Raw genomic sequence first — 22,123 nt, 5'->3', positions numbered from 1 at the left:
TTTAAAGGACGTGGATTTCTCGGTCATAGATGACCATGCTCTGAAAGTAAGGAACTAAATAGAAACACAATTGATATGATAATCATACCTAGTTTTACACCATTGACACTACCGCGACCTTGGCCAAGCGCCCGGATGCTTCGCTATATGCTACCATGCAAAACTATTTTGTTCAATGATATCATTTCATTTGTGGTTTCTTATGTGATAAATAAAATTCATTCGTCTAGAAAATATCAACAACTTCTTTCCAATTTTTCGAACAAATTCTGCAACTTTAAGATTTCAGAAATTTTAATGTGTTCATCTGTGCGAGATTTTATCTTAATTCCAGTATTGACTATTACCAATATGTTAATTCAAGTACATTGTACAAACTATTACCAAATTTACACCTGTACGTGTATGTAGAGGGTTTTCCCCCCACTGAAACTAAGCATGTGCAGCTGAAACTGAGCATGTGCAGACAATCCAGCAGAGTTTGTCTTTTTGAATTTCTACTGTTTAGCTTTGGTGATACAAATAATTTTTTACATGGATAAGTGAATATTTTGTTACGTGGATAAGTGAATATTTTGTTACGTGGATAAGTAAATATTTTGTTACATGGATAAGTGAATATTTTGTTACGTGGATAAGTAAATATTTTGTTACATGGATAAGTAAATATTTTGTTACATGGATAAGTGAATATTTTGTTACGTGGATAAGTGAATATTTTGTTACGTGGATAAGTAAATATTTTGTTACATGGATAAGTAAATATTTTGTTACATGGATAAGTGAATATTTTCTTACGTGGATAAGTAAATATTTTGTTTCATGGATAAGTGAATATTTTGTTACGTGGATAAGTAAATATTTTGTTACATTGATAGATAAATATTTTGTTATACGAATAAAGAAATATTTTGTTTCATGGATAGATAAATATTTCCTGGTGATTTGGGGTTACCATATTATGAAAAACATATGTTGATATCTTACATGTACAGAAACGTAAAAAAAAAAAAACAAAAAAAACCCAAAAAAAACAAAAAAACCATAGGATGGTATTTTCTCGGTTTTTGTTATTTTTCTCCTTCAAAACTGGATATAAACTTTTCTTGTAATTGTGGTCGCGATTCACTTTTTTCCCCGCAGTTTAAAGATATTTTTTGTGATGATAATTTCCTATTCAATAATAACATGCAGGAGTGTATTTTGATCTCAGCATGCGCCGGTCTATATTGATCTTAAATCCTTGTTTATTCTAGGCCTCCAACTCCCTGCTGAAGGAGTCGTTCTGGGATCTTACTAAATACCTATCTGATGATGACGCCTGGAATGACGACCTCGTCAAAGTTCGCGTTATTTTCCGCTGGATTACGTCATACAATGTCAAGAAAATGAAGATAACAGAAACCCCGCCCCCTAACACGCCCTTGGAGTACATCAGCAAAATCCAGAGTGGGTTCGGGAACCACGCCCAGCTGTTCTTTATCATGTGCCAGTAAGGGGCATACATTGTCTTTTCTATTCTTTCTGTCATTTTGAAATGTTGAAAATACAAAGATGAGCGGTATGACTGGGTATGATTTTGATCCAACGAGTTGTGTGTTTTCTATCCCCGAATTTGGATTTTCACATATGTGCAACACGTTATGTATCACCTATCCCTAAACCTCTCCTAATATATGTTTAAGTCCCTTCACAAACGTATGGAATATTGATTCACCCAGTTTTCATACTTCGACTTCAGTTAGACTACCCCACTCTTAAATTCATTGCGGCAATCTTTACCCGGCATGAACTATCTTCATTAATAGTACGCCGCTACTGGACAGAGATACACATGTATTTTTCTTTAAAAGAACGATATTTGTATTTTTAGATTGCTAGACATCCCATGTGTGGTTGTGGATGGAATGACAAAAAGCAAAGTGTACACGGTGGGGGATCCGATAAACAGAGAGGAAATGGGCGCTCAGTGGAATGCGGTGTACTTAAAGGACGAGTGGCGCTTGATCGATCTGTTTTGGGCCACTGAATGTGTGGAGGTGGACTCGGGGAAAGACGAAGAATACGACGAAAACGGAGATTTCCTGGAGCAAGAGTCAGTCGACGAGCGCAACGACGAAAGCGCTGATACCATATCGAAGGCCTCTTTTATTCGGTACCAACACAATGAGGAAGTGGACGAGCAATATTTCTTGCCGGATCCCCGCCAGCTGATCTGGACGCACTTTCCAGACGACCCCAAATGGCAACTGATGAGAACCCCAATGTCTGAGAAGGATTGGGAGGATCAGTTGTATGTCAGAGAACGCACTCACGAGCTGGAGCTCAGCATTAAGCGCAATATGTACGGGAAATGTATCGTAGACGCCAAGGAAGGCAAAGCTGACATCACCATCTGGTTTCCAGAGAAAAAAGGACAAGGGTATGAATTCAAACATTCCTTCAAACGCATAGATAAGTCAGAGGGACGAAGATCTATTGATAAAATTCTAAACAGATTTACTATTTTCGAACAACACAAAGACAGAATCCATTTTAAAGGCATGTTACCGGTGGCCGGCAGATTCTACTTGGACTTTTACGGAAGGGACACACATAGTAAAGACCTCAGTGTATTTGATTTGCTTTGCACCTACATCATAGTCAGCACTACTCCAGATAAAGAACCGGAACCACTCCCGGACTATCCTCGTATTGGCTGGGGAGAATGTCCACGCTCAAGAAAACTTAATTTGATCCCCATCTCCCATAAGGAAGCTTTCATCATCACAGAAGATGGAATCCTCGACATAAGAATGCAGGGGAGTGATAGATTACGACTGAAAATCAAAGCGAAGAGTACAATAATCGACGAGGCAAACCTGGTGAAATATGTCATGATGCACTGGCACGCTGGAGAATATCTGATCCAGACCAGACTTCCCAGACCGGGTAAATACGCCCTCAAATTGTACGGCCTCATGGATCCTAACGCTACAGAGATGGTCAATGTTTATAACTACATGATAACGTGTACCGGTCGTAGTGTAAAGAATTACCCCTTTCCATGCTTTGCACAGGACAAGCTTGGTGAAGACTCAAATGCGTACAAAATATGGGTGCGAGGATTTCAAACAGAAACAAGTTTCATAGAAGCTAAGGAAGGGCACAAAAAATTAGAATTCGAAGCAAAGGATGGTATTTTGCTACAGTGTGAACTGAATACAAACAACCCTATAGCAGCAGAGCGCATGCGTGTCATTACCCGAGAAGAAAAAAATCACCAGTGTTATTATTTAGATCTTCCGGTGGAAGGGGAGTATTCATTCAATTTGTACGCCCACAAGAGAAGCAACAACCAAAGACTGCATAATGCCTTTTCTTACCTCGTTCATTCAAATGGACGACCTATTGAGAAGGGACAAACAAATACCACCAAAGGAAACACTATCAGGAATTTCTGGAAAGATTGCAATGAAATAACAACAGAAACCATAGTGACAAAAGAAAACGAAGTCCTTCTTCCAGTTCCGAGATGCATTGATAACCTCTTAGCCTTTCTCGGAAAACGAAAATCGGAGGAAGCACCGAGTACTAAGTCAATAGAACGCACAATAGAGAAAGAAATAGAACTGTATAGAGTGAAGGTCCCCGAGGTGGGGGAATACGTCTTCACTATTTATGAGAAAAAGGAGGCAGGCTTCATGAAGAGCAGGGCTAGATACCTGATCCGCAAGGTTGAAGAAGACGACGAGGTTAATGAGGACCACGACTTCCTGGAGGTGCTGAGTATCATCCGTGACGAGCGGAAGAAAGACGGGAAGAGAGTGACGGAAGCGGAAATACAACTGCAAAACAACAAGAGGATGATGCTAGAGCAACCTACAGGTCAGTAAAGGATACTTAAGGTCGATCGATCCTCATGTGATGTCATATAGGTTTTTGCAAAAATCTTTATTAAACTGTTTGCATGATAGAAATATATCTTTCAAGAATTTTATTCACTGTATAAGATAAAAATATTGGTAAACTATTGATTCTGAATTTTATTTTTATTTTTCATAGATAATCAATTATTTATAATTTAAAAAATGTTGTCATGGGCAATAACTCCTATGCTGTGGTATTTCTTCTACGGCAAGTCTATTATACAATGATTTCCCTAATATCTACAATTAATTCATACATTTATGTACTAGCAGTTTTTTTTCTAAACTGTTTACATCTAAAATTTGTCATTTCCAATTTTTATCTATTCTTATTATTCTGTATAACGAAAATGTGTGATTTTCTGATTTTCTGATGTTCATGTACCGGTATACTTTTGTTTTCGTATGTCTGAAATCTTTAGAAAGGTGACAACATACATATTTTCTTTGGTTATTAAATAAATTTAACTATATTGAGTGGAAATTATTAAAGTTTTTCCACTCTCAACCATTAATATTGATAAGTCACATGAGGATAGAGCTACCTTAAGCTTTAGATAAAGAAACCTGCTAGTCAATGGATATTACAAAACAAAGAGTCGTGCTCCAGTGTTCGTAATTCAATGATGAAAGAGTATTAAGAAATAAGGAGTGTTTAGTTTGGCTACAGCAACACCTAAACAACAGATCAGTGTATTTCATAGAACAATGAATTATAAGCTATAATTCGATTTACTCCGGAGCCGTAGTTAGACTAATACATGGATCAGTTAATGTTTAAAAATAAGTACAAATCCAATAGTCAGTCTATGAAAACAAAACTAAATTCATTAGTCACAGAGTTAGAAAAGAATAGCGTGATTTTAGAAATTCATTCGGAAATAAACTTGGCATCGAAGTGACTTTTTCTAACCTTGCTATCTCTTTTTTACTGATACTTTATAATTCAATGAATAGAAAGATAGACTAATGTGTGTGAAGAATTAGCGCAATAAACGAATAGTTTTAAGTTCTCATCTTTTGAAATATTCACATGAAAATGAAGATATCGTTATTCTTTGTTTCTGGTTTGTTTACATAACAAAACCTTCTGTATACTAACGAAGGCAAGCTTTGACCATCCGAAGTCAGTCCACTGTGTTCCCTAGCCGAGGGTTTCTGTTGCGATGTTTTCACACCCTAGATACGAAGGGTATGGCAAGCCCTTTTACTATTCATACGAAAAAAAGATAACTCCTTAAATTAAAAAGATATCTCTTATTTTAAAGAGGTGTCTCTTTAAAATGAGAGACATCGCTTAATTTTAAGAGATATCTCTCTAAAAAAAGAGATATATCTCTTTCACTTAGAGAGCCGTCTCTTTCACTTAGAGAGATATCTCTTTCATATAGATATATATATATATTTTTACTTTAAGAGATATTTCTTTCAATTAGAGAGATATCTCTTTCGTTTTGAGAGATACATCTTTTACTTAACGATATACTAAAGGAATTCTCCATAAATCGGAAGCCCGCCAAACAAATCTTACCATGATAGCGAAGATTTTGCGTTTACCGCATGTGAAGTGTATACAGGTAACAAAACAAAAATTAAAAAACAACACAACAATGAATTGATAAAATATGTGAGCTAAACTGGATTTACATTTATGTTACCTCAACCACCTCTTCAACCTTTTCCGCCATGTTGACACTAGAAGTATTTTCATTGGTTAAAACAATAGGGTTACATCATATCAATGGTGATGCAACAGGGAGAAGTCATTATGATCACTGGGGAGATCTGTTTGATTTAAAAGGATATCTCTTTAAGTTAAAGAGATATTTCATTTTGATAATTTAAAGAGATGTTTCGCAAACTTAAAGAGATTACATTGATAGAGAAAGATCTCTTTACGCTAGAGAGATATTTCTTTCTCTTTGATAGATATCTCTTTAGCTTTAAGAGATATCTCTCAAAGAGAAAGAGATATCTCCCTAGCGTTAAGAGATATCTCTTTAAACAAAAGAGATATCTCCCTAGCGTAAAACGATATATCTCTAACTTACAGAAATATCTCTATAACCAATAGAGATATATATATAGTGTAAAAAGATATCTCTCTTATTCAAAGAGATATCTTATTTTACAAATAAATAGTAAAAGGGCTTGTCATAGAAAGGATTGTCGTAGAGAACTGAACCTTTGGCTTGTGAAGTCTTACCTTCACCTAACTGAATATCTTTTTTTTTTTGACTCCAACTTTGTGTCAAGTAGAAAGCTGATAATTCATTAAACGGTCAAAATCAACAAGTGATTGCTTCTTTAACATGAATATTCGTTTTCGTTACTTCGATCAATATAGCATGACACCTTTTTAAATTCTCAGAACAAAATGGCAACAGAAATAATTAAATTATCAATATCGTGAGAAAGTCAAGGTCGGTGATTTTATTTGAATGTTTGTAAATCGCTACAAGTTTATTATAAAACCCATGACACTTGGAAAATCTTTGAGATTTTCTGTTTTTCTTCAGACTTAATCGGGAGATCTATCTCCAATGACTGTAATTTATACATAGTATTTAAATATCTACCTGAGATCATAAGCTAACAAATTCAGGGACGCTTGTGGCAGAAATTGAAAAGCAAACACACACTAAAAAGTAATTGCCCCAATGTAAACTTTAAAATTACACCATGTTTAACAGGGCTCTACCTTGAAAACAAATTAAGAATCCGTTGAGAGAAAAAAACACAATCAATAAATACAAGATAAATTTTTGCTCTTGCAGTACACGAGCGAATCGCTCTTTCTCAAAGGCTGAAGTCGGCCATCAATGCTCGGAGACCCGCCCAGTTGAGGAAAGCTCTTAACGAGTATAAATACATTAAACCGGCCCACGGGGACGACCTGTTGGTGGACGGAAGTAGACTCCTCCGAAAACTTGAGGCCCAGGAAGGTAAGTAACCGTGTTTATGTTTTGTTACCTTGATAATCAAGTTGAAAGGTGCGTGTACAAAAAAAGTACCTATATAGCACGGTATTTATTACCTCAAGTGTTAATTCGATTTGTATTCCAATATTTAGAGAGTCATATATATATATGTGTGTGTGTGTGTGTGTGTGTGTGTGTGTGTGTGTGTGTGTGTATACTAGATATTGATGGAAGTTAGATAACAGTTGCTATACACCTTATCACTATGTGAAGGCGGACTAGGTAAAATGGAGGGGATGGGGAAGAAAATGAGGAGGAAGGGGAGAGAGGGAAGAGACCGGCGGGAGAGTAGATATAGGGGAGGGGGATGAGAAAAATGGCGAGAGATCCGGAGAGATTTCCCCACTCCGAGATTTTATAGCTCGAGAAAGTGGAGTTGCAATCTTGTCATGACCCCACTAGAAGAATTTAAAGCTGTTTTAACACCTTAGGATTTTAAAATGAGTATTTAGGTTAAAGATTTAAATCAATGTTTTCTTATATCTTCAACAATTTACTGTTCAAAATCCAGCAACTTAAACATGACATATGAATAAAGAATGCAGCATACATGTATATAGATACAATAAACAGCATATCATGTAATAAAAACATCTCCCACTCACAGGTTTGATCAAGGCGTACGAAGATCAAAATCTAGAGGAACTAGAGAAAGCAATCATCAAGGCCCGGGCAGTAAATGACCCGTCTATGAAACAGCCCCTCAATTTGGCCTCAAGATTAAAGGATCGCCTGGCTGCTAAAAATAACCTAAGAGACATGCTTCTCAACGCAGACGTCAGAACCATATACGAACTCCGAAAGTTGGTTCATCCGCCAGATGGCGTGCATCAGGCCATCAAAGCTGCATTGATTCTTTTGGATTCCCCGCGCAATGAAGTTGAGGTATTCATATTTGTTTAAAATGCTGTCGTATATGGTTGGAGGGACTTTCCAGTCTATCTAATGCGCAAAACAAGATACAAAAGTTGATCTCTATATCTCACAATGAATCATGTCTATTTTATTTTTGCACATCACAAATTCTATCTATCGCCGTGTGATTCATTGTCCATTCGTCCTTACATTTTGGTTCTACAAGACCTTTAAGATATCGCTGCGATTATCAGGTACACGAAAATTGTTATTCTCTTCTACATGTATACATTACTTGATTGTAAAATAGATATTGCACGCTATAGGAAAAGACGCTAATTATCAGAGTAGTTTAACATCACATTGAACAGTCAATAGATCAGGAACTCCCTTCATAAAGAAATTCCGTGTAAAAATAATTTTCAATATTGATGCAAATTAGTTTTGTTTTCATTTTCAATAAAGTATTGCCCTCTTAGGTCGTCACAACGTTTATTCCGTTGAAATAGTGTTTGCTTCATGAAGGGTAGGTTGCAGGTTCAAGTCCAAAACACAAAATAATTTTGAGTCGTTGGAATAGGTAGAATTACCTTTTAGCACGATGAAGATCCCTTGCTGCATTAGCTTGGGTAATTTTATAACACAGATCTTAAGGAATAGGTGCGCCAAGCCCCTATTTTATTCCCATATTTGTCAACATTTCAAAATCCATTAATTCCCAAAGGTTGCTTTACATCCTGACCAGAACAACGTGTATTGATTTCATGAAAGTGTACGTGTATGCTATTTCTGAACTCCTGTTTACGTAATTACATGTGGATTTCCTCAATTTGATTTGGATGGCAGCAAAAACTACAAGTAATCGATAGTTTTTAACGTTATAAATGTAAAAACAGCTCTCTGAAAATAAAGCAATAAATATTTCAAAATGAATTGCTTTTCATGTCTTTAATAGAATTGACTTTAACAATAAATATTCCAAATTCGACGAATTTTAATATTTTCATGACCTGAATATTCTCTCTACCAAAAACTTTAATACATCAACAGATATAAAATATCATGAAATAAAGAACTAAAATATTGAGGGGGGGGGGGATAACGATATTTTGTCTTTCTTAAACATCAATTTAAAAAAATCTAACAAATCGAGAACTATTTCTGATACAAATATTGATGAACAAATTATAAGAATGTATTGATCATATAACGGTAAAAATTGATTGAAAATGCTCAGATACACAAAATACAGAAGATTATGCTTATGTAAAGAACTTCTGAATGTGCTTTGCAGTTTGGTGAATATTTGACAACTAGTCTAAATCATATTGAAAATCAATAATGTAGCTTTGTTTAATGAAATATTTAGCAGCCCTGTGGCATAGATAACCAGGTGATTTTTCTTTGACGGTTTATGTTTAATGCAACACGAGAGTTACCCTGTATAACGCTGAGATGGAATCAGGTATAACTGTAAAACACGAGATTGAAAATATTACATGATCCCCCCCCCCCCCCCCGAAATGAAGTACGTCTGTCATGGGTTTAATCTTTGATGAAATAGCTATTACCCAAGAGACGGCAGACACGTTCATTTATTTGTTTCAGATTTGATAATAATTATTAAAAAAAACATATACATGATAGTGTGATGCCTTTAGAAAGACATTGCTATTTAGTTGAATAAATTAATTGTAATAATTTTCATCTTTTGAAGGACTGGAAGAGATGCATGGCCCTGCTTGGCGACAGAAGTCAGGACGGGTTGCGGTACAAGATGGCGGAACTCAGTCCTAATGACGTCACCAGGAAAAACGCACTGGACGCCAAAATTACAATAGAACCATACACGGCGGAACAACTCAGATATATAAGTCCCGGAGCCGCAGCCTTCTATCTCTGGGTACGGATTAATTTGTAATTCATTATGCCCATTCAGAAATTCTTTCCTATGTTGACTTTAAATAAACAACCTACGAGTACTGTTATTATAGTAACTCATGCCTTTTAACCGCCCCCACTCTGTAGATAACGTTTTCATTTTAAGGGACATAACTCTAATGCTTATGAAATGGACAAAACTACATAGACGTTTCAACGTAAAGAGGCATAACTCGTTTTAAAAGCTGAACAACACGTTTGATATCAATATAAATGTAGAATAAAATGTGGAAAACGAAGTGAAACAGACAGAGCGATGGGCAGTCGTTATCGATAGAACATTGTATTTCCGATTTCACCGTTATGGAATTAAGAATCATAAAAAAGAAATTGGAAAAACCTTAGGTGTATGGATACCAGCAACTGAAATTTACAGGAATCTCTCCTTATGGTTCAGTCGGCGTTTTCAACAACTTTACAGTGTTTTGAATCAATACACACATAATTCACTGTCTCGTACATATCCTACAAATTTTATTTTTCAGAGCGATCAAATGATAAAGGAAGTGGAAGCAAACAGTGGTGTATTGAAGAAAAAGCCTCCAAAGCCCAAAACGCCGCCTCCACCCCCGCCCCCTAAACCATCACCCCCGCCAGAGCCGCCCAAGAAAAAGGAACCATCAAAAAAGTTTGTGACATTAGATAAACTAATGAAAGAGAAATTTCCCATGGATCCGGACCCTAACGCAAAACCGAAACCAAAACCGAAACCCATCACTCCAGCGCCATCGCCCACAAAGACCGACGATGCGACGAGCTCAAATAATTCGTACGTCGGTCGACATCAACAACGAAGTAATTACTATGCTAAGAAAAACAAAACTCCAAGGACAAATTTGAACGGAGTCCAAAGTGACAGTCCAGTTTCCAAAACTCCCGCGAATCCTGCCTCCCCAATTGATAACCAAAACAATCCCAGCAAGTCCGTATCACCGGATAGAAGGCGACCTAAAGATAATAACCGAAAAGATCCGAAAGGATCACGGCCATCAGAAAACCCTGAGGATAACAAACTGAACAAGCCTAAAGAACATAAGAATGCGCAGAATAAACCTGCACCAAATAAAACTGCAACAAATACTCAAAACAAAGGGAAACCGACAAAGCACCCACCTGATGTAAGTCCTGAGAAAGCTGAGCCGCAGGGTATCCAGCAACCCGAATCTCCCGCCAAAAAACCACAAAAAGACGACAGAATCGACAGTCGTGGTTATTACAAAAATTTCAAAGCAGAACAAATTTTGAATCAGACCTTCGAACCCCCGGATATTCTACAGATAAATCACGACACGGATCCGGTGGATGATCCGCCAGAGTCCCCTGATCCAAAAGGATACCAATCTATTTATCAAAAAAGAAAACATTTTAATGAATTCAAAACTTTACCAAAGCAGACGGTGTGATCATGTTGTGGTCTGTATTGTTTTATTGTGTTTGTATTTAAGTGTTCGAATAAAGTGAAACTACGTCTTGTTCTTATTCTAAATTCAATGAAACTTGAAATCGGCCATACAACAATAGCAGAAGATTTAGAACGCCGGATAGACACATGGGAATATACCGTCATTCTTCTCCTGTGTGAGAAATAAATGGAAGGGATTATCACATGCTTGTTTTATTTAAAGTTTTACAACCTCAATATCTATTTTACATAATATATTTTCTGGTGTTACAACATTATTTCAAGACTCGAGTGAAAAATATTTTCATAACGGATAGATATTAATCGCTTTAAATAGTTAGAAAACGAATCATCGTTTTCATGCATAATCTCTGTTTCTATGGCCACAGTGCAAAGGATATATGTTGATATGTATTTCATTGTAATATGATTACAAAGGGGCCGGGCCCTCTCCCGATATACATGACAATAACATAAATACCTGCATTTCATAATGTTTATATAGTGACGTTAAGATCAGAATAGATACGAATGCACGGACTCATTCAATGAACTTTAGATGTAATTTCATATATTCCTATATATTGAGACAGTAGATGACATTCTTAGATCACTTTGTTTAATTGAATGATTGAACATGAAAATTCCTATACCGAGAGAGGTATCACTTCACAACAGAACATGCACGTATACAATATACTCTATTGTCCATTGTATTCTCAACTCAGAACAACTTTGTTTGAAAACACGGGATTTGATCAAATGTCAATGTCAGATGTAGAGGTTCTTCGAATGTTAATTACAAACTACCCAAGACAATTAGCAAAATACTTGTACTCCTCCTTTTCTCTTAGATAATCTATTACATTTGGAAAAATCAACAACTGAGCTATTTATACATTATATACTTATTATACATGTATACACATGCATGTATATATAATTATAGAAAATGTTATTATGCGCAATTATTTGCATTATATATTATTATATCAACGTTTAAAGTGGCATATAGGCCCGACGGGCCGGGTGTTTATTGATTTGTATATTGTGATGAAATTGGATGTATGAATATATGTACACATGCCACTATAATAAATAAAATTACTTACTTACTTACTTATACAATATGATTTGTTTGTTTCACGTCTCTTTGAGAAATTTCAGTTGTAATGAGACGTCACCAGCTGTAAGTGAAATACCACATAGGGCTTAACTGTGAGGGTTCTTTATCATGCCAACGCCTGCCGTGATAGGGTACCTCTGTTCTTAATCAATCATCCAAAAGACCCGCGACTCTCACTTTTTTATAAAAATGCCGACCTTATGGCAAAGGAACAAAATCGTTACCTAATTTTTACATTTTAAATTTAATGTGGCAAAGACACAAGAGTGACTTGAACCTACGACCTCTCAGTCACGCTCTAACCACTAAGCCATCGCAAAAAGTTTGTTCATCGACAATTTTAAAATGGCAACGATATACAAATACTGTACCACTGGTTGGGGGGAAATCCTTGTAGAAACATGAGAAATAACCGTACGCCTCACGCGGAGCGAAAAATAAGGAGTGGATGAAAGGTAAAGATAACGAACAGTGATCAATCTCATAACTCCTATATAAGCAGTACAAAATAGAGAGTTTGGCAAACACCAGAGGTGGGATCAGGTGCCTAGAGGAGTGAGCATTCCCTGTCAACCAGTCACACCCGCCGTGAGCCCTACATCATATATAATACTGCTACTGAAGCAGATTTTAAATGGAGATGAAAGTTAAAAACCCTTTTTCTTGAGGAGTAAAGAGTTCATACATGAATAGTAGTTAGAACTTCTGTAGTGTATAATTTTGAATGCTACATGTACATGTATAGTGTAATCTATAGAATTTCTTGTCGCGTAATTTGATTAGCAGGACTAAGAACTTGTAGATATATTTGAAAGATAATGTGAAGTTAAAATACTAACTAATTTTACAATGCAAATTTTATTTTCTTGTTTTGTAACAAATATGGGCGTTTTTTTTTTTTTTTAATCATAAAACGTATTTTCTCGTTAAATAGGCGTAGTTCAATAAATGTTAAGAAATTCTTATTGTAAGTAATAGAAGGATGACAATGGAAACAATTTGAATTTATGTGCATTATAATCAATCTGGTAAATTGATATGTGAGAGATATGATTTTCCTTATTGATTAAGGAATTCACAATTAGTATTAGGATCCCAATATTCCGTATCATATCCCCTCTCAAGAAGACAGGGATGAGAGGTGAGCCGTCACCAGTGATTATTCTATTTTCATGTACGAGCATTCCTTCTCTGGAAATATTCTTAAAAACAGCCGTGGTACTAATCAAACAGAACCAACAATTGAAGCGGACAATGGAGCGCATTGTGTGTTCTTGTTTTGTTTTCTTTATACATGTTTATCTAATCGAAGTTGATTAATTGGAATTACTTAAATCTGTAAATTCCTTAATAATTGCATAATGTATAATTCTAATTAAACCACTATCCTATCATTTGATTTCCCAAAGAATACAGTAGGAATCAATAATTATCGATAATGATATTAAAAAGCAGCACAGCAATACAGACACCTTTAATCGTCCTTTGCTAAAACAGCGTTGGTGGAAACTATCGAGCATCTCAAAATAAACTGGCAAAAATCTACATATACCGTGCATTTCAACGTGTACAGCTTTTGGTTTTGCCGATTCTATACTGCCTAGCTTAACCGAAAGACAAAAATACCCGAACGTATAACTGACACAATCGCATTCTTACGATTAGAATTATTAACCTAGCTCGGCCTTAACAGAAATAATTGTTCACAGATTATCTTAAGAAAGTATTAGCCCACTTTTTTGTTGCCACTTAATCCTCTCTAAACTTTAAACTTAAAAAGCAATATTTACAATTAAAATACCCTAACAAGAGACTCAATATATGTATTAGATTATATTTTAAATTAAAGAGAATGTAACAAGGGCTTTAACATACCGAATTTGAGTTTGTTAGCAAAAGATAATGTAGATCATTTTCAGATGTCAATTTCGTTACGTGTATGTTTCTTTATGAATATTTCGCTCTCACACAAAAGGAGGCTTTGAAATTTGGACTTTTTCACTGTGTTTTGAGGATTGCCTGTGGACGTTTCAATCTTTTTTTTTAATATGGGGTCCGGCGTCTCGCAACTAGAGGAAGATGAAGACATTGTGGAGGAATTAGATCGACCTAAAAAGAAACAGGAACCTAAGAATGTAGGTATCTAGAATCGTAATGAGATAGCCTTTTCTATTCATTGGCTATGAGGGAGAATTGTAACGGTTTTTTTTTTAAATTATACATCGAATAAATAAATAGCGATATTTTATATTTTTATCATTCACAACAAAGAAATAGTAATATAAAAATAATTTGGCCCTTTCTCCTCATTTTTGCTCAGATATATCGAACCATGGTGTATTTTGTTCCTGTTTGAATTGTTCGGTATATTATTCCGTCAGAAAACCAAACGAAAAAATAGAAAAGGCAATCAGAATCCTAGCACTGAAGTTCCCAAGACAACAAAGGATGAATTTCTAGCGAAAGTAGACTTCAAGTATATTGACGATCACGCCTTTAAGGTAAGCTGTCAATTTCGCACGAGTACAGTACCTGGCCATAAGTATGTTTCCAAAGAAAATTTCCACTTCATATTTCATACAAATCCATATATTTTCAATTAATTTTCCTGAACTCATTTGTTGATCAATTTTGATGAAATAAAAGGCACTGATCTCAGACTTATTTACAGTATCATCTAATAATTTCAGAATTATTATATCATAATATATTGTAAAGATATGACAATTCTAATATAAGTTTCATTTGAGAGTACTTACTCTGTATACATGTATAAGTTTGTGTAATTTTGGAATAAAAAAATCAACATTATGAATAAAATGTTATCTCTCTGCAATATTACATCGTTTTTTTTAAATGATGACAGTTACTTCTGATATTTCTAAACAAAATATTTTCTATTTCATTCAAATAGAGGAAAAATTGGCTACAAGCGAAAATTTTGAAAATATTAATTATTTTTTTTGTATGAAATATATATATAGTGGAAAGTTTCTTCGGGAACATACTTATGGCCAAGTACTGTACATTACAGAATGCAATTTGATTGCGGAGACTAGTAGTCTTTATAATTCTAAGATACAGACTAAAACCGTGAACGATCAGACACATACGACAGTTATAGTGAAATATTATTACATTATGAATGTTCGCAGACAGAAAAATCCAGAAGGCCTCGCTTTCCGAGAATCACAGAGGGGTATTATATTGATAGAGCGGGGATATTTTCTTAGAGAAACTGTTGGATTGATTGATTGAATATTGTTTAACGTCCCTCTCGAGAATATTTCACTCATATGGAGACGTCACTATTGCCGGTGAAGGACTGCAAAATTTCGGCCTATGCTCGGCGCTTATGGCCTTTGAGCAGAGAGGGATCTTTATCGTGACACACCTGCTGTGACACGGGACCTCCGTTTTTGCGGTCTCATCCGAAGGACCGCTTCATTTAGTCGCCTTCTACGACAAGCAAGGGATACTGAGGACCTATTCTAACCCAGATCCCCACTGCTTAAGAAATGTAGTCTGATGCCATGAACCATAATTTATAAGAAATTAGACATTTTTAAAGCAAAAGTTAACTGTATCATAGTTTTGATTTAAATACATGTGTGCTATTCAGTTTGGTTTCGCTGTTTTCACAAAATGTGGTCCGACTTTTCGGATAATCACAATGCACTCTTCTAAATCAGCAAAAATATTCTCAAAAATTGAAATGCCACAGTATGTTAGTTAAACTTAGCTATTCAGGTGCTCTAACAACTGAGCCTTTGTATCTAGTTTGAGATTACCAATCCGCATTGAGCAATACCAACACTCCGATTTCGATCCATCAATGTATGTTGTTTTACATAGCACGCGATAGTTCTTCACTCATGTACTGACGTCACTTGCTATTATAGCTGAACCTATGATAATTATCCCGCATTCGTTCATGTAAGCATATGCGCCTTGAAATATGATTAATCAGATTTTAATCGGAGGCATACTTTTCCATATCATCATTGAAAAGAAAAGATGGAAGCATGGCTCTTTACATATATACTAAATTATTGCTCATCTACAGTAGATTTTCCTGATAAGGAAACACTTTATTCACAAAGAAAAGGGTCAATAATTGTTCAATTTCTTATTACCGAACTCTTCAGGCTCCTCATGAACTTCTGTACATGTCCTTCGTGGAGCTGGCGGACTATCTGACAGACGAGGGTGCCTGGGAGGACGACCTAGTCAAGGTCAGATCAGTGTTCCGTTGGATTACGTCATATAACTTGAAGAAGATGCAGATTGACCCTAACCCTCCTAAGGATACGGTCCTGGAGTACCTCAGCAAGATCCAGTGCAACATCGGAAACCATGCCAACCTCTTCTACATACTTTGTCAGTAAGTAGTGGTGTTGCACGCTGTTCCACTGCGTCTCGGGGTCCACACCCCGCATCTACCTTTCGTCACTAGATTTTCCGTAACTTGTTCAAGAAATATGAACAAAATCTAAACATTTCTTGACACATATAACCTTATAAAATGTAACATTATAGTAATATATCATAGGGGCAAATCCACATTTAGATTAAGCATTGTAATGAAAAGAGTGGAAAATAGATAGCAAGCATTATTTGGAATCAATATGGGTGAGGTCCGATGTCATTTTATTTTAGGATGGTGGACGTACCATGTGTCATAGTGGACGGGATAACGAAGAGTTCTGCCTACAAAATCGGAGAACCAATAAATAAAAAAGCCATCAAAGCCCAATGGAATGCCGTGTACATTAAAGACGAATGGCGCCTGCTTGACGTGTACTGGGCGACTACCTGTGTTGAAATCAACAGCGGAGACTCTCCGGGGATAGTGCAAGTCAAGAAGTACGCCAAGAAAAAGGTGGATAAAAGAATTAAGATGGAGCACAAGGAGCCTGTGGATGAGTGTTACTTCTTCACGGACCCCTACCACCTGGTATGGACACACTTACCCGATGACGAGCAATGGCAGTTGCTGCCCCATCCTCTTAAATGTGCAGAGTTTGAGAAACTCGTTTATGTACGAGAGCGCATGCATGAACTTGAAATAGACTTTCCCGCCAAAAGGAATCGACGAGTGAACGTATTTTTGAAACAAGGTGTTGGACACATTGAACTGGAACTTCCTCCAAAACGAAGTAAGTTTTTGCGATTCAAATTCGCGTTTTACAGATCCAGAGGGTCAATGGACGATGACAAGGACATTGATGTTATGCTTAATAATTGTGTCAAGATGAAGCAGACGGGGACACACTTGTTATTTGACTTTGACGTTCCGGTATGTGGAATTTTCAACTTTGAAATATATGGAAAGGACGCTAACCATCCAGATTTACAAGAATTTGACCTCATGTGTACATACAGCATCAGAGCACCTGCTCCAGAAAGGAAACCACTTCCATTACCGGACAATCCGGAGATTGGTTGGGGTCCAAACATGACGACGCTCAAAAGTGGAATAAAACCAACCACTCACAAAAAGTCGAAGATCATCACTGACGATGGTGTACTGGAAATAAAGATTCAAGCTCCAAAAGAGTCCAATTTAACAATGGAGATAAGGTCTGGAGTAGTTGATGATGCTGCAATTACAAAATACGCCATATTAAGATGGGAAGATGGGCACTACATCATAAATACGAGGCTTCCTAGAGCTGGACATTATATTATGAAAATAAATGCATGCAACCCAAAAAAGGAAAAGAAAGATGTTGAAAATGTGTTAAATTATATCATTAAACATAACGGGAAAGAAGAGATTGATAACCCATATCCACACATTGAGAACGGTGTCATAGGACCAACGGAGAGTGCTGAAAATCTGGGTGTTCGTGCTGTGTTCTCTGAACACATCATCAAAACCAAGAAAGGCAAAACAGTGGTAGAAATAGAAGCCGACGAAGAGAGCAAAATCATGCATGAAATCGACTGCACAAACGAGGATGGTAGGAATACAATTGTGGCTAATGTGTCTCAGGAGGGTCGTATCCACACTTACAGTTTGGATTTACCTGTTGCTGGTGAATACTCACTTAATATCTATAAAAAGCAGGAATCTGGTGTGACCCCTCTGTATGCATTTTTAATTATCTCCTCGGGAAAACTAAAGAAAACCCCTGGAAACAAAAGTGAAAGAACCAAATCGCGAGGTTCATTGTCGAACAAGTCAATTTCTGCATCTATAGATTATTCAAATGCTCCTGTTGCTAATAAATCAAACACACCAAGACTGATCACCAAAACTCTTCGAACAAAAGAAGTTGAGTTATATGTTCCGGCGCCAGATGACGCCAACAATGTAATCGCAATTTTGGCACCAAAGGAAACGCCCAACGATACAATTAACGTAACAGCCCTCCGTAAAGACGGTAGTAACTGGTATAACGTGCCGCTGACGTCAGTAGGAGAGTACAACTTCGACGTCATGTCACAGAACCCTGACTGTTCCATCACCTACATCGCCAAATACAGGATCCGCCGGCTAGATATCAATTCGTCAGAGGCCAACCAACCAGAGCAGCCGTCTTTTGACCCGGATGCACACTTCAAGTTACGAGGTAAGCATGAATTAAGGCTCATGGCGATGAAAAGCGGTTTCTTTGCAGAATTACGTTAAAGTTTGATATAATGAAGATAAGTTTCACTTTTTCATGTTACACTTGTGGTGAGTAAATCTAAGTTAACTTTGCAGCAAAGAAGAAAGAAGAAATAACACTGAATCTAGAGGACGCCATTGAATCGAAAAATGTCGGAAGAATTGAGGGGGCAATGATTACCTACGCCGGGAATGTGAGCAATAATAACCAAGATCGGCTAATGGAGAACGCTGAAAACACACTGAAGGCGTTGTCTGTTCGCCAAGGTAGCAAAGATGATGCACCCACGAGTGACCACTAATCTGCACCTGTGTAACTCTGTTGTACTTTTCGTAACCTCATGTACTATCAAAATATACAGATTGACATTAAGCACATCTATACGTGTATTTTGTTTCTTGTCAATGTAATTTAATGAAGCAGCATACCATTATCCACTACATGTCTAATTCTCTGTACGATAGCTTGGATTTTCTCTGTATGATAGCTTGGATTTTCTCTGTACGATAGCTTGGATTTTCTCTGTACGATAGCTTAGATTTGTCTTTAACTATCTTTGTGTTGTTACTTTTTCACGTTTTGTTGTGGCTCTTCTATTTGCTAATTCGATTTACATGTCAGCGAAACAGATTTAAATATACATATGTACCGTATAAGTTTTACATTATGTATTTCATGAAATCTTTTCCTCATACAAAACGCCTAATAGGAAATTTCCTTACTTAATTGTTTGTAATTTATTAAAATATGCCTATCAATAGATAGGCATAGAAATAGTAACTTTATTTTTATTTTACTCTATTAATAGTAGTAAGTTCTTTGATAATCATTGATAACAACGGTGGAATCAGTGTATTTTCACAAAGCCTGTGATGTGTGAGAAATGAAGCTTGTAGAATATTTGTGATATATTTTCTTCATATATTCTTTAACTAGTATGATGATGGTCGATAAAGATATAGCGATTAGATAGTACTATTCATACCCTTTTAGTTATCGCATTGTGTTGTATGTCACATTTGGTGATGAAACGTTGTAGATTTACTGAGTGCCTACGAAAAAAGACACATCCCGACACTAGAGCGCATGCTAAACAGGGCGAGAGCCAACAATTTCAACAACATCCTAGACTCGGAGATAGTGCTGGCAAACCGTCTGTTAGAACGACTTAACAATCTGAAGAACTTGAGAAAGGAGGTGATGATGACGGATTCAAAAGCCTTAACGGAACTAAAACGCTACGCTAAGCCACCGGCGGGCGTTCATGAAGTCATGTCCTGTACTCTGTTGCTGCTGGGGCATCGACCATGGGATATTGACGTAAGTCGATGAAATTAATTATTTAAAAAAATGAAAATATCGCCTTTAACAAGACTAGGAATCGTATGATATTTTTATTCGTTCAGACGTGGCCAAAATGCAGGGCAATTATCAGTCGAACTGGAAAAGATTCCATCAAATTCAAAATGGCCGACTTTGACCCACGTGACGTTCCACTAGATGTCGCCTTGGATGGTAGAGACCTGATAGAGCCGTATACAGAGAAGCAGATTCATGACGTCAGTCCCACAGCTGCAGCCTTTCACTACTGGGTAACAGCTTATTTTAGATTGCTTTTCATTACAGAGAGAGATGGTATTTCGCTATACTTATGACCAACAGTGTATATGTACACTATGTACTAGAGCAATCAAATTATGACGTTGACAACGACTAGAGGTTGTATGGAAATAGAAGTAAACAGCATTGCAAAGTTACAAAATATTAGATTTTTTTGCGTCTTTTGATTCTGATGTTCATGCGGTCAATACGAAGATTTAACTACCCTCGATGAACAACATTCTCTCTCTGTTGGCTCCGGAAAACTGTCTTTTTGGGGTAGATGATTCTTCACAAACATATCATAAATGTTACAAAAATATTTCCTTTCTTTAATATATAAGTTTTTTTTCAATACCATTAAAAGGTCATCCTTAGCGAGATACCATATGGAATCTTGTACATTTCAACCTTTGGATCACGTGCACAAAATCATAATTATCTAATGACGTCATTTATAGGTGAAAGAGCAAATTTCAGAAATCAGATATTCTGCCGGTAGTCTAGGATACACGTATCTGAGGTTGATATTTTGGCTATTCTGAGTGACTGTCAACTATCTGCACTCTCTGTTCTGATTGTAATACCATTTGGCGCGCCACAGTTTTTAAAATTTTGATCGAATTTTGCCATGGCTTCGTCACCATCAGTGATAGATTTTGTTCTCCACACTTTACACTGAACAATTACGCACACGGCATTGCATGTTTGTCTCCATACATTATATATGAAATACATGATGATCCTATGCACAATTCACACCTTCACATTGTGTATAAACGTGCAAATGTGTAGCAAACTGTAGTATATCGTTAATTTCCACGTCATTATATGTAAATCTGTTACTAAAAAGAACGAAGAATTTAACATTCTTAAAATTCATTCTTAATTAAAGCACAAAATAAAGTCGTAATTTTGGATTTCTTTACCAGATACAAGCCTCATATATATCCTGTGTATTTCTTTACAGGGAACTCGACAGTTAAAGGAGGCAGAATCTACAGCATTGTCTCTGGGTGGAAAGAACTTTGCACCTGACGAGGCACAGGAACTCGAGACTATCGCCGAGAGCGAGAACTCGGAAACCAACAGTAACGAAGTTCTTCCGCTGACAGAGGATAACCTCAATGAATTCGACAAATCTTCCAAACAGAACGGACACGTCCAGTTCGATACTCCTCCAAAAACAAATGGTCACGGTCCGCCTCCTACATTATATAACCTTAGCGACACACATTCACATAAACCAAGCACGGGGTCACGCCCACTGTCTGATAAAACCGCCATGTCTAATGGATACTCCAGAACATCGCCCCTCCCCCCAATCACGCCTCGGGGAACCCATACCAACGGTTCTACAACTCCTTCATCGCTCACGCCACGAGGAAGAAAAATATTTGAATATCGAACTTCCAGAAGAGATGGTTTCAAAAATCGGAGAAAACTCGGAATAATTCCGGACTGGAAAGGATAAATCAAGAGAGAATATTATGTGCACATCAGATCCAAGTGAAAGAAACAAAACCTTCCTTAAAAATTAATGTTATGTATCTATTTTCATATTCAACATAGTCATGTAAATAATCATTTTCATATAATTATTCTGTAAAATCGTTAGTACGTTACAGATTTAATGGAATGTTATACATGTAATGCTGCATATCAAAAATAAGTCAGCTTCCTTGAAAGAGATT

General features: G+C 36.5%; 2 protein-coding genes across 2 annotated transcripts; both read left to right on the top strand.

Annotated features, from left to right (window-relative positions):
- The first annotated feature begins 1,263 nt into the window (after positions 1 to 1,263).
- LOC125670288 (uncharacterized) lies at positions 1,264 to 11,157 on the top strand. Its single transcript, XM_048905379.2, has 6 exons — positions 1,264 to 1,492; positions 1,874 to 3,867; positions 6,686 to 6,853; positions 7,497 to 7,774; positions 9,462 to 9,647; positions 10,171 to 11,157. The coding sequence occupies exons 1-6, from the start codon at positions 1,389 to 1,391 to the stop codon at positions 11,086 to 11,088; spliced, it is 3,648 nt and encodes a 1,215-aa protein (XP_048761336.2). The 5' UTR covers positions 1,264 to 1,388; the 3' UTR covers positions 11,089 to 11,157.
- A 3,104-nt stretch (positions 11,158 to 14,261) lies between these two features.
- LOC125670287 (uncharacterized) lies at positions 14,262 to 21,903 on the top strand. Its single transcript, XM_048905378.2, has 8 exons — positions 14,262 to 14,348; positions 14,595 to 14,714; positions 16,362 to 16,597; positions 16,873 to 18,791; positions 18,926 to 19,096; positions 19,870 to 20,150; positions 20,237 to 20,422; positions 21,400 to 21,903. The coding sequence occupies exons 1-8, from the start codon at positions 14,262 to 14,264 to the stop codon at positions 21,901 to 21,903; spliced, it is 3,504 nt and encodes a 1,167-aa protein (XP_048761335.2).
- Positions 21,904 to 22,123: the final 220 nt, after the last annotated feature.

This window comes from Ostrea edulis, chromosome 4 (assembly GCF_947568905.1).
Source record: "Ostrea edulis chromosome 4, xbOstEdul1.1, whole genome shotgun sequence".
Lineage (NCBI taxonomy): Eukaryota > Metazoa > Mollusca > Bivalvia > Ostreida > Ostreidae > Ostrea > Ostrea edulis.
Note: the sequence above shows the minus strand (reverse complement) of the source record. Positions and strands in the feature narration are given on the sequence as shown.